Source organism: Stegodyphus dumicola, chromosome 6 (genome assembly GCF_044657685.1).
Source record: "Stegodyphus dumicola isolate Sdum_Otavi_A_Nest chromosome 6, ASM4465768v1".
Lineage (NCBI taxonomy): Eukaryota > Metazoa > Arthropoda > Arachnida > Araneae > Eresidae > Stegodyphus > Stegodyphus dumicola.
This window is the reverse complement of record NC_140773.1, coordinates 70,601,141-70,614,163: the sequence shown is the minus strand read 5'-3', so window position 1 is coordinate 70,614,163 and position 13,023 is coordinate 70,601,141. Positions and strand designations below refer to the sequence as shown.

At 31.5% G+C, this 13,023-nt stretch overlaps 1 protein-coding gene across 2 annotated transcripts in view; it reads left to right on the top strand.

Annotated features, from left to right (window-relative positions):
* Nucleotides 1-13,023, top strand: part of LOC118205234 (angiotensin-converting enzyme-like) — a 70,529-nt gene that overhangs the window by 44,559 nt on the left and 12,947 nt on the right. For both annotated transcript variants that reach the window (XM_085818497.1, XM_035377542.2), the window contains exons 8-12: nucleotides 1,846-2,015; nucleotides 2,443-2,567; nucleotides 2,751-2,849; nucleotides 5,690-5,834; nucleotides 11,583-11,681. In XM_085818497.1, the coding sequence (XP_085674623.1) occupies nucleotides 1,846-2,015; nucleotides 2,443-2,567; nucleotides 2,751-2,849; nucleotides 5,690-5,834; nucleotides 11,583-11,681 (638 nt within the window). The remainder of the gene's footprint in view (nucleotides 1-1,845; nucleotides 2,016-2,442; nucleotides 2,568-2,750; nucleotides 2,850-5,689; nucleotides 5,835-11,582; nucleotides 11,682-13,023) is intronic.

The following is a 13,023-nucleotide window of genomic DNA, read 5'->3' as shown; positions in this document are numbered from 1 at the left end:
TAAGATATGTTTCTTGAATTAACCAGCCAGTGTGATTTGTGCATTCATAGAATAAGTGGAACGCTCTTTTAAAAAATATTGCGTTTAATTTCGTAGTCAATCCATATAGAAAGTAATTTTAATAGTACTAATTTTTCTATCCTCACTTTCGCATTATTTTTATAACGGGTTATTGCAGAGGTTTTTGTAGTTACTGATGACAGTATTTTTTTCTTTATTCTTGAGAATTGTCCTTATTGTTGAAGTTGACAAGTTGAGTGCAACACCAATTTGACATTGACGTTTATCATTATCTAATCTTCTATGCTTTTTCAAGTCGCTTTATTTTCGTGTTTCTTATTATCACCCATATTAAAATCTAAAAATTGTAATATTTATGACTATATCAATCATTACATTGCAGAGACATTAGGATTTTGGGAAACAGGAAAGGTGAAAAATTAGCAACGCCTTCGCCGAGAATCGGACCTCTGAAATACCGGCTCAGCGTGCTGACCACTACACCACGAAGGCAAGCTAAGAAGGCGGGAGAAATACCTTACAACATTGCATAAATTTATACTTACATTAACAGCAACAAATGTTTGAAATAATAAAAATATGTTTGTGTAACACTACAGATAAGAAGTAATGCAGATAAATTACTTTCGATTTCGGGGGAAGCCCAATGCTGCACGCAATCTTCAGAGAATCTCTCTAATCCAATAAAAACACGTTAAACCGAAATAGTGTTAAATGGAGCAAGTTAAGCAGGGTCTTGCTATAAAAGAAAGAAAATTTAATACTGAAAAATGCATAAATTAAAAACGTAGATGAGGGTGTTTTTTTTTAAATCATGGGTGAGTTTTATCCATTCCCAAATGCGACATTTTTAAAAAGAGTTCATGCTATGCGCCTGGTGAATTGTCAAAGTGTAATTATTAACTAAGCTCATTAATAATGATCTATCTGTGTTTTACGCTTTAGCAGATTTTACTTAGTACTGCTTTAAGCTAAGATCTTGCTTAGCCTAAGCTAAGATCTGCTTTAATTTAAGCTAAGATCTGCTAGCTAAGATCTTGTTAAGTTACTTTAGTTGATCTACGCTTTAGCAAAAATATTACTTTAATTAACAGAAAGCGGAAACTACTGCAAAAGACTAACACAAAAAACTCGCAGCACAAGTTGGATTCGGTCATATAACTTGAACTGCAAAAAAACTGAGCTTCTTCTATATCCAGCTGATCCTGTCTTATCTGATTGAAAATCGAATCTAGGGCACAAGCTTTTCTCAGTGGCAAGTATTTGATTAATTTGGGAGTTGAAGAATATGGGCGCTAAGATATGTTTTTCTCCAAATGAAATTATTCGTTCAAAAATTAAATATTGCTTAAGAACAATTTAAAATTATCGCTATGACTTTGAAATCTAACTTGAACACTATAATGTCATGCATCTTGAAATTTGACTTACATATTTCTACATAATCTATAAAAATAGACATTTTACTAAAGAAAGAGTTCTCTGGTTCGGTTGCAGTGAAATGCCCTAATGCCGATGAGAGCAATCATATCAAAGCGTAGTTAATCTCTTAGAACAAAGCAGGACAAATGAAATTTGAAAATTTTGAACTGATTTGCTGCCCTGATTACTAAAACTGAGAGCAAACTCCTACATCAATTAAGTAATTCAGTTCACCGGTTAGGTAATTCATTTGCAGGTTTAAAATTAAAGTGTGAAATTTCAACAGATGAATAACCTACTAAAAAATCTGAAATTTTACAATTTTTTTTTTTTTTTTTTTTTTTTTTTTTTTTTTTTTGTGATGGATGCAAAAAAAAAAATTAATTACATGCTTTGTTACAGAAAATGAAGATAATAGATATGTTTACTATGTCTGACGAATTTTTCACATCCGTGGGCTTAAAGAAAATGACACCAGAATTCTGGAATAATTCAATTATAGAGAAACCAAAGGATCGTGAAATGGTGTGTCATGCTTCTGCGTGGGACTTTTACGATGGTAAAGATGTCAGGTAAGTTTTGGGAACGTATCTGACTGTTGAAATAGCTTTTTTATTCATTATGCGATCTGATATACGTATTATATATTATGATGGGCTTGAAATGCCACCCCAAATTATCGTTTAAACACATACTTTCACACTAAAGATAATTACACCATATTCGAAAAACCATTTCTAAAAAAAAGCGATTTTTAAGATAAACTTTCAAAATATATTTCAGAATAAGCTTTTTTTTTAAGTATTAGAATACATTTGGAAAAAGAGTGCTATGTTTCATTTCGTTAGCCAAAAATAATAATAATAATTTTATAATTGTACATATTGTTTCCTTGAAAATGGGATTTGGACTTTAAATTAGATGAAACTGCAAAAATATAAACTGCATAACTGTAATGCAAATTTCTTTTTTTTTTTTAACTTCTTTTTGGTATTTTAGAATTAAAATGTGCACTCAACTCAATATGAACGATTTCAAAACTGTACATCATGAAATGGGTCACATCGAATATTTCTTGCAATATGCACACCAACCAACTGTTTTCCGAAGAGGAGCAAATCCAGGTGAGAAACTATATATTTTTCAGAAACAAATTTGAGTGGCAATGAACATTTTATTGCCAAAAAGAAAAAAGAATATTTGGTTTAAAACAGGTCTTCCGTTCATTTTAGGGATACTTATTTTCGCGTAACTTCAAGTTTTCTGTAAAGAAATGTGAACTAACATTTATTTTAATAATTTTGCAGGATTTCATGAAGCTATTGGAGATGTTATGGCCCTGTCTGTATCAACTCCTCAGCACTGGGTAAAAGTAGGTCTTGTAGACGATGTAGAAGAAGATAAAGGTATAGCAACAACTTTTCTTTCTTCAACTTGCTTAGCTTATCAAAAATTTGTATATATATTTTCACTACAAATTGTCAATTTCTGAAAACATTCTTCCTGTGACTAATCCTTCTGATTTGAACATAGTGTAGATCAGGTCCCCATATTCACTGTGGTCAAGAAGGTTAAAATTGCGCCTGTCATTAGCTAAGACCTGGGGTACCTTACAGGTGACAGCACGAGTTTGCCCAATTCTGTCCTGATAATGACAAAGAACACGTCAAGGCACAAATCTGAGAGATTCTATTCCCCTTCCATTACTACAAACTTCTTAGCTTACTCTATAATTTCCGTTCTCTCGTCAGGACGCTCGATTTAAGTAGTTTAAGTGCTTCCATACTTACTCCCATTTAAGTGCAAAGGCACTGTATACTTATTGTATGTAAGCCTTCATGCCTTCCCTTGGATTCGAATCTGAGACCAGTGTTCTTTAGGTTTCCCAAACATCATGCCAACAGGATTCTTTTAAGAAATCATCCATTAAATAACTGGCTGAACGTTTTCGATAATTTTAGAAATATCACCTAGATATTTCAATATTTTCAGCAATTAAAATAGAATAGTCGAGTTAATATGTATTTTCCTTAAATACTTCCCTTCATCGTTATTTCGAATAAATGGTCAGTTAGATTTAACTTTTTTAAGATTGGAAGGCAGATGTGTTAGTGAAGAAACAAAACATAATCTGCACTTCATTAAACAAAGACTAGCTTTCCTAAATATCTTGAATCAGTATTAAATACGGGGATCACCATTAAACAAACTATCAGTATTAAGATACATAAGAAGGTACATAATAAAGTTACAAGCTAATAAAACTTTATGTAAAACAGATTAAAAGTTTTTTAAAAAGTTATGCTATAAATACTAAAAACTATGAGAGGTATTAATATATATAAATAAATATAAATGGTGTAAAATTAAGAATATTATTAAAACGTAGCTGTGAATTTAAATTACGAACACAAATAAAAGCAAGTCATTTATAAATAGCTATAAAAGCTTACAACTTTTGAAATTTTTAAAATTTAAATGGAAAATTACGATGAAGTGAATAAAAATGAAAATTTTAGATTAAATTCTGGAAATTACAGAGAACGAAGAGAAGGGGAAAATGCATTAAATTTCAAAATATGCTGAAAACTCTAAAAGTAAAAATGTTTCACCAAGTCTAGCAGATTGATTCTTTTTCCAACAAGTATTGCAGTGAAAATATATTTAAGAACATTTGATTACCCTTTATATTAATTTCTACAAGTATGCAGCAGTACGATATACAGTAATCTCGATCACCAAAAGTGTGACTGGTTGTGATGGCCATTCCTGCCCAGAAATTTCTTCTATGTGATCTTTAGAGAACATTCTTTCTGTTTTCTTTTCTTCTGTGTTTGATCTCATTGAAAATTTAGTGATTCTGGATTACACATTTCTTGCCCGTAGTCCGTATGCTTCTTCTTGAAATGCTATAAATGCAACACTTACGATAATTTCTTACAACGCAGACGTAATAAAACGTCCGATATAATCTCCTGTACAACTGTATGACTTATTTTGTTGTCATGGACGCGTTCAAAATCACGTAAGTCACGATGTGTAGCAAGGACTGAAAAACTACTCTAAGTGTCGATGACAATTGACATTCAGCCCATTTATTACACATAAGCATGCTATCACTATATAAATTACTGTATCATTTGTCTTTTCGATGTATGCTAATCATTTGTGGTCATCTCCAGATACCCTCTACTTGCTTAAATACCTAATTTTCAATAGGTTGTGAGGTTCTGTTGTCACTGAAAGCTAGAGTAAAAATCCTACAGACCGTACTAGACTGATAGTGAGTCATGAACTGAATCTGAAACAAGTCATAAACTATTAAAGAACGTCGAAGAAATCATTTTATTTAGATCTAAATTGAACACAACAGAAACAACTTTTTCTACACATTAAACTTCCACTATTTGAGGGTATTCAAATTAACATAGCAAAAGTTAGATTCAAACGTAAATAACATAGTCAAAGACTACACATAAAAGGGAATACTTAGGCTGGCTGAAATAATTACTGTCACATCTTTTAAAGCATAGGCTAGCAAGATGCTAAAACATCGGAATATAGCTTTAAGCAGATCTGGCGAGAGTGTTAAATATAGTAACACGCGGGTGCCAGAAGCTCTAATCTAAAAATTCAAAATCATGAACTTAAATACACACAAATCTAATTTGCATTCTGGTAAGAAATAGAGAAAGAAGAATATGTAGTAAAGCCTTAAATCGTAATAATTGATTAATTAAAATAAAACCCGTTACAAGTCTCTTGGTTTCAGACTCTTTCAATGAGCCTAAACAGGGGATGTTATAAGATGGTTTGGTTCAAAACAAAGCCTGCGTGGGATAAAACTGATGTTTTAAAAGTGGATAGTGCTTTAAAACTTAAATTAATATGAAATATCTTAAGCTTTTTAGCAAATTATTGGATATTTCTAACTAGTTAAGAATCCTTTTGAATTTTTATAATTTTTCATAATTGATAATCATAAATATTATGGTTTATATAATCTTGACTGCGAAGATTTAAAAATATTCTTATTTACGTTGTAGAGACATTAGATAGTTTCTGAAAGCAGGATATGTGAGAAATGAACAATGTCCTCGCAGGGACTCGAACCATGGACCTCTCGAATACTCGTCGAGTTTGCTGGCTATTACACCACAGAGGCATGATAAGAATGCGGGAGAAATACCTTACAACGTAATTTGTATTTTTCAAATAATATATAATTTTTTTTATTATTTTTTAGAAGCCGATATCAACTATTTAATGGATGTGGCTCTTAATAAAGTAGTGTTCTTACCATTTGCTTACGTTATGGATAACTGGAGATGGAAACTCTTCAGCGGCGAAATAAAGGAGGATGAAATGAATTCAGAATGGTGGAATATGAGGCAAGTTTATTTTTTAATGTACGGCACTTGAATACATTCAAAACTTAATCTCCGAGATTGCTAAAATAGTGGGATAATTAAATGAATAAATTTAAGTTCATGTACACTAAATGCTGTTTGAGATCATAGATTTCGTGGTTATTGACTGAATATTAAAATTGTTTACATAAAAAACAGAAATAATACATGACAGAATAAAGTTTATTCGGTAGATTTGTAGAATCATCATGTTTTTTTGAAGCAGGAAACTGAAGAAATCTGAAGTGCCCTCGTCGGGACTCCATGAGCCAGTTTATAGACACGAAACGGCTATACGGAGAGAGTATAATGGTAAAATGAGATTACCTGGGTGTTTTTATGATATCATTATTTACTCTTTTCGAAAAGCAAATTTCAACTCCGTCAGTAGGGCACTATGAAGTTAGTAGCCAGCGTTTAGTTTTCATTTTTTAAAACATATTCAATAATATTTAGATTGAAATTAATTCATGGCTACAAAATATGCTTCTAAACATCGTCTTTTTAGCATATGCTGTATGTGGACTCAAATGCGTTTTTGTGGGAATGAAAGAATTTTCGGCTGCAAGTATATATGGTATGATAATTTCTGTACACAATAGCACTGACAGAGCTAGTTCTTTTTTTAAGACATCTGGTACTGCAGGCCAACATTACATAAATCTTCTTCAGCTAGAATTATTTCCATCAAATATAGCCGTTTAGACGTGTTTCTACTAATTTCGCACCCCTGTAAACCCTCAAACTGCTTACAAATTCAATCATTTTGTCTTCGTGCCATACTGTTTACGTACAATAAATATCTTTTTTGTATTTCCTTTCCTTCATGGCATTGCAATTTTAACGGCCAATGTAGTGTATATATAAATGTAGTATACCTCACCTAAAAGAGATGGTTTAAAAAAGTATGCTGTAAATTATTTTCCATCAAATACAACCTATTGCAGTTAGTAGAAAAATTTGTTACACAAATATAGAACTTTCAATCTCATTGTATGTTTGTATCGTATTGTACTTTATTTTTATTTTGAAAAGATGGTGACATCTAAATATAATTGCCACACTAAGTAAAATTTTACTTTAGTTCTTTTTTTCTTAACGGATGAAATCCTGCTCAGAAAACTAGGCTAATAAATGGTTCCTAGGTAACAATCTCGAAAGTATAATAATCGCATTTCCTTAAGCAAATGATGATATGTGAACTATAAAAGATGACTATAGTGCCTTAAAATTTAAACAATGACTATAAGAATACCACATAACAATAAGAAGTGCTTTAAAATGTAAATATTAATGGACATTTTCAATAACTGCAAATCTGCTAAAAACTGATAAAAATCCATGAAGTTAACATTATCAAATAAAGCAACAGAAAATGGCGGCATATAGGTAACGTTTCTGTTTCTAAGGTCTATAATATCAAAATTGTGTAAAGTGGCAGTTGTGAACAGTGTCAAGCGTTTCCAACAAAATAACTTTTTTCAGTGCATGCAGCTTTAAACACTTCTTGAAGAATTTATTGTCTTAAAAATTTCGAATCTAAAGCTAGGTTATTGTAATATCAAAATATTTGAAGAAATTAGTAGACTCTAAGCATTCCGCTTTTACTAAATTACAAGAAAATTATAATAGTTATGAATAGTTAAAGATAATAAAAAATAGATAAGAGTAAATAAGAGAATAATAATAAATAAGAGATAATAAAAAATATTTACATTTTAGTGCATGTAATTAAATCGTCCGCCTAAAAAAGTTTTTTATATACTCTGAAGGAATGAAATCCCAACATTAAGACGCATTTGTACTAGGTAAATGAAATTTGGGATGCATGTTTATACATCTGAAATTTGATTTCTGTTCAGATTTCGTTCTAAAAGAATAAATGTGGTGCCACTATGAACATACCCATCACGTTTGCTTTGAATACTCGATGTAAATTCCGTGTGCCTTATTAATCTTCCGAATTGGATGTTGTAAGCGAGATTTTAGTCAAGAATGTCTTTAAGGAAACTAAGAAAGCAGTATCAGCAGTTTACGAAGTTTGAACTAAGGAGTGTAACAGGGCTACGAGAGCGTGGATTTTTCTTTTCGTGATACTGCAGAAAGACTTGGGATGTTTCCAGTATGCATGAGTGTTGGCAGCAGTGGTCATAGGAAGGTTCTGCTTCAAGAAGGCCACAGACTGGAGAGCAGAGAGGAGATCTGATGTGTTTTCTGAAGACAGGAGGTAAATATATGGAGACACCAACGAAATACCACGGGTTAGCTGGTAATGTCTTCACATACGGATTAACCTTAAAAAATTGCAAATTTCGTAAGAGTTCACAAAGAAATGTTGAGAAGATGAGCATCTGAAGCTTTCCAAATGATCTATAGTTTACATATTATGGTATTAAGCTAAAAAAAAAATATTTGTGGAATGTGCATTCTTCTTGAGCAGTTTATAGACATGGAGCAGCTATATGGGGTGAGTATTAAAATGAGATTACCTAGGTGTTTTTATGATATCATTATTTGCAATCCCACCGTACGTCATGCGTTTAGTATTTATTAAAAAGAGGGATTTAGACATAAAGAGATTACAATACAATTTCAATACAATCTGAAATTCACAAATTAAATTGAGAACGTATGTTTTCATGTAATAAAAATAACAGATAAAAATAATAAGTAACGAATAAACATAATGAGATAATAAGTATTGAGAACACAAAGTTGTACTAATAATATTAAATAAGTGAACTCCGGGACAAATACTTTGAGAATAATATCAACAACACTGCGAGAAAGAACCTGAGAACTCAGCGATTTCGGAATGCAAAAGATGGTAATGCGGAAAATAATTTTGACAAGAAATTAACGCAATTAAAAAATGGTTTTTGAAATGCTATGTTGGAACAGGTTATTACAGTTTATAAGTGGAATCGTTTTGACCATAATCACAGATTATAATAGTTCATTTATGCAGTGTGAGGAACGTGACTACTTGACAAAGATCTAAGCCGTAGGAAGAGGGTTAGTTGCATAATTTTTTGAAACTTACTATACTCATGTTTATTCTTTATTAGAAGCCTTTGGAATGTCAGGGAATCATTCGTGGGAATTTTATGTAATTATTCTCATTTTAGGAGCCTGAGAAAGTGTAATGTTTAAGAGTTCCCTATTCCCCACTTATATGTCGGAGACTGTCATATTTCTTGCGTAGAAATATGCGGGGAAGGGTCCATGTCTTGTTATGTAGTAATTTAATGAAGAATTCTAGTGCAGAGATGTGAAGCATAACATTGGGAATCAAATTATATTATATGCATCTTCCCTCTGAAGCATTATTCGACAAATCTTGCTAATATTTTGAAGCAAGTTGTTTTAGTTGATATTTGAAATTTGAACGAGGCCATGGAAGGATGTTTTCAATACCATCCTGATTAAGAATTGCTGCATTTGGATTAATCATCTGCCTGATAATTAGCAAAATGGCCAACATGTTCTATTCATAAAATTTGAATTTTATGGTTTGGAAAAGCAAACAGAGAATAAGAATAAGCTAAGATTTAAAATAAGATAAGAATAATAATAGACTACTAAGATTTGGGATTATTTTTCTTTTCATGTTAGATTGGCAAAAAGTTTGCTTATTAAATTCTACAGCTTGCCTAAGCTAAAGGATGTTCATGTAGGTGATTTCCATTCTGAACTGATTGATAGTGGAATAGTACTAGAAGAGCTATATTTGAAGTTGTGCGATATGCTCGAGCAATGCAAAGCGTAAAAGGTCTTTGAATTGAATTTAAGCAATTAAGTGTCCTCAGTGTCATTGATTATGCGTAAATTCCAGCTCCATAATTTACCATTTTTTAAATATTTTTTAACAAGTCCTTGTTATTTGGAGATTTAAGCCCCAGTTATATGCATGGATGCATGCGTCGTAGGTGGTTAGCTACTGATGTACGAATTTTAATATTTTGTAGACAAAGACTGTAGGAGGATTTCATTTCGATTGTTAACCGAAGGTACTTGATTGTATTTACAGACTTGATCTTTTGACTATCAATTTTTAGAGCTAAGACTTTGTTTGTATTTTGCCGTGGTTTATGGATTACTGACTTCAGACATACTATGTGAGATTTGCGGTTTTGGATTTTGCGAATATGATTAAATATCTGAAGTGTTCAATTGCATTTTTCCGTAAAATGCCTCTGGTACGACCACTTTTAGCCAAAGCAATAATTGAGTTTTTAGGAAATGATGTTGGATAGGCAATGATATTGAAACTGATATTCCAGAGATTTTCTCTCATGAAAAACCCCTGGGGACATCCTCTGAACTGATTATGCATAATTTCAGTATTTTTGTTAAGAAAAATTCTTTTCTTATTTCTGAAATAACCTTGAATAATTAGGAACAAATTTTGAAGGCACTTAAAGGACTGCAGAGATTATAAAACTGTTGACCACTATAAGGAATCAAAGGCTGATTTTAAGTCAAGACATATTATCGCAGAAAGAAGTTGGTTGATTTTATTGTTTTTGACTTTCTGAAGAGCTGAATTAATTGTATGACTTGTTGAAATAAGCTTCAAAACCCCAACTGATAATTACTTATTAAGTTTTTTCGTAAACATAAAATTTTAGACCAACAATGAGACATCTGTCTAAACTTTTTCCCAAGGCTGGGAGGAGATTTAGCGGACGATAAGATTTGTGTTCATCGAAGCTTTTATTCCTTTTATTAAAGAGTATGATTTTGCAAATAAATAAATAATAATAATAAAAGGGAAAAGTTTCGCTTCTGCATTGGTTTTAGTTATGGACATATGTTGGTTAGAAGGAGGCCAAGTGAGAGCTTGGAAATTAAGCTGTCTGCGGCGTAGATACATTAAAACTACACCAGGAGTTATTCCTGGTAGAGAAATTTCCTATAACAGCAGAAGCACTGTCGTAGCTACACACCTTGATAGCAAAGTTTTACGTCCGAACTGGTGATTACATCAATCGTGATGTCATTGAGCCATATTCTAGAAAAACATTATCCAGCAGGATAATGCTCGTACCCATACAGCTGGAATTCCCTAACATACTTATCCCCTAACAATTCCCTAACATTACATAGAGTGCCGACATGTTGTATTTGACCTGCGAAATTACCCGAACTTTCTGCCATCGAGCACATGAAAGACATGATTGGACGACAAATACAGCATCATCCGCAACCAGCAAGAGCAGTTACTGATTTGATTAATCGTATGCAACAGGCATAAAACTCCATCAAATACAATGATGCACGGCATTTGTACAGCATAAAGTATGCAAGTTTGCATGCTTCCATTCAACATCTTGGCGAGTGCAACAATTATCAATGTACCACCATTTCACATTTGAAATGGCTCTTCTCACGAATGCTTTCATTTTTGAAACATTTATCAAATAAATATATTACCTATACGAATGCTTTCCCTCCAGTTCTTTCCTCTAAAGTGATTTCTTCTCTGTGTTTGGATTTCATTTTCCACCATTGTATTTTATATATAGTTAAAATGGGATAAAATGCATTGCATTAGTCTCTCAGTTATTCTTATATATGCAACGTTGTATTTATGAATACTTTAGCCTCAGTATTTTACTCTACATTCATTATCCAAGAAAACAATAATGTTAAATAAACAATTTTTATTGCACAATTTATCTATAGAATTTACTTTGCTATTTAATCTGGCCGTCCTTCCTATTACAGACTGAAATACCAAGGTCTTTGCCCACCAGTTAAAAGAACAAATGAAGATCTTGATGCTGCTTGCAAATACCATACAATTTCTGATGTTAAGTACATCAGGTAAGTTATACAATTGAAATTTCCTGCCATCAAATAATTTTTTATATTTTACTGTTTTTTTATGCAAAATTATTTATATACGAGTATATTATGCAAAGATAAAAATTATCTTAAATGAAATAAAATTAAACACAGTAGTTTAAGTAAGCATTACATTAATATAATAATATTGTCAGAGATAAGCGTTCGGGGAGAATTCTTTGTTGCGACAAAACCTGAAACTTATTTTCTTCAATTTATTATGCTATATTTACTTAGTTTCATAGGTTAATGGAGATTTATTGATTTAAAATATTTAAAACGCATGCTAATGTCGCCTAAAATTTTTAAACTTCATTTCACAGGATATAGTGATTTAAATTTTATCAAGAAAAAGTGTTTATTTATGAAAAGCTGAAAATATAAAATGCCGCATCAGCTAATTGTAAGTTTGGATTGACAGCCTGATCGCTCTTCAATAAAAATATGTAAAAACTGTATTTCATAATGCCATAAAAATTTTTGCTAGAGATTAAATTATGAAAGACATTATCTTTCATAATTTCAGATATATTTTTACATGTCCAATAAGTCTTCAAGAAGTAACATCACCAGGCTCTAAATATAAGACATAAAATAATCAGAATTAATTTTAAGGTTACGCAAATATAATTCTGTTATGTTATTTCTGTGTTTGTAACTTGAAATTATAATGTACGAAAATAATGGATAATAAGGATAGTGACAAATGAATGTTTTCACAGTTATTACAGCTAAAACATTTTCAAACAGATGTAATTAGCTCCCGAAATCCTGAGTTAATTTTTAATTTCATTGGTTAACTCAAAATCACGTTTAATTCAAATGCAGTTAAAAAACACAGGATAAAGAAACAACTCGAATTATAATTTATGGAAAAGTTCTATTAACGTCTTTACTTTTTGGCTAAGGTATAAATTCACTTCCTTGTGAAAGGTAAATAATGGAAGACTAAAAATCATTAGAAATGAAGAAGCCAAGTTATAAACGGCTATGGCATCATCTTGTGTCACTGCTATTATCCCAAGAATTTTCTTTTTTCTTGTATTTTCCAATAGACACGTTTGCTTTACGCTGCTGATAGTGATTGTTTCATCATTTCCTCAACAAACTTTCAAGACAGGGTCTGGAATCCCCAATCCGTTTATGAACTCCAGTGTAATTAAGACCTGAATGTAAGAATCATATAAATTTTTAATATAAGATTTTGAAAAAGAAATTATGAAATACAAATTATGAACTTAACAAAAATTAAAAAAGGAGCTGAAAGCAGAACAAACAAAAAGAAATAATTTCGATGATGTTAATCAAACCTAAAGCAGTC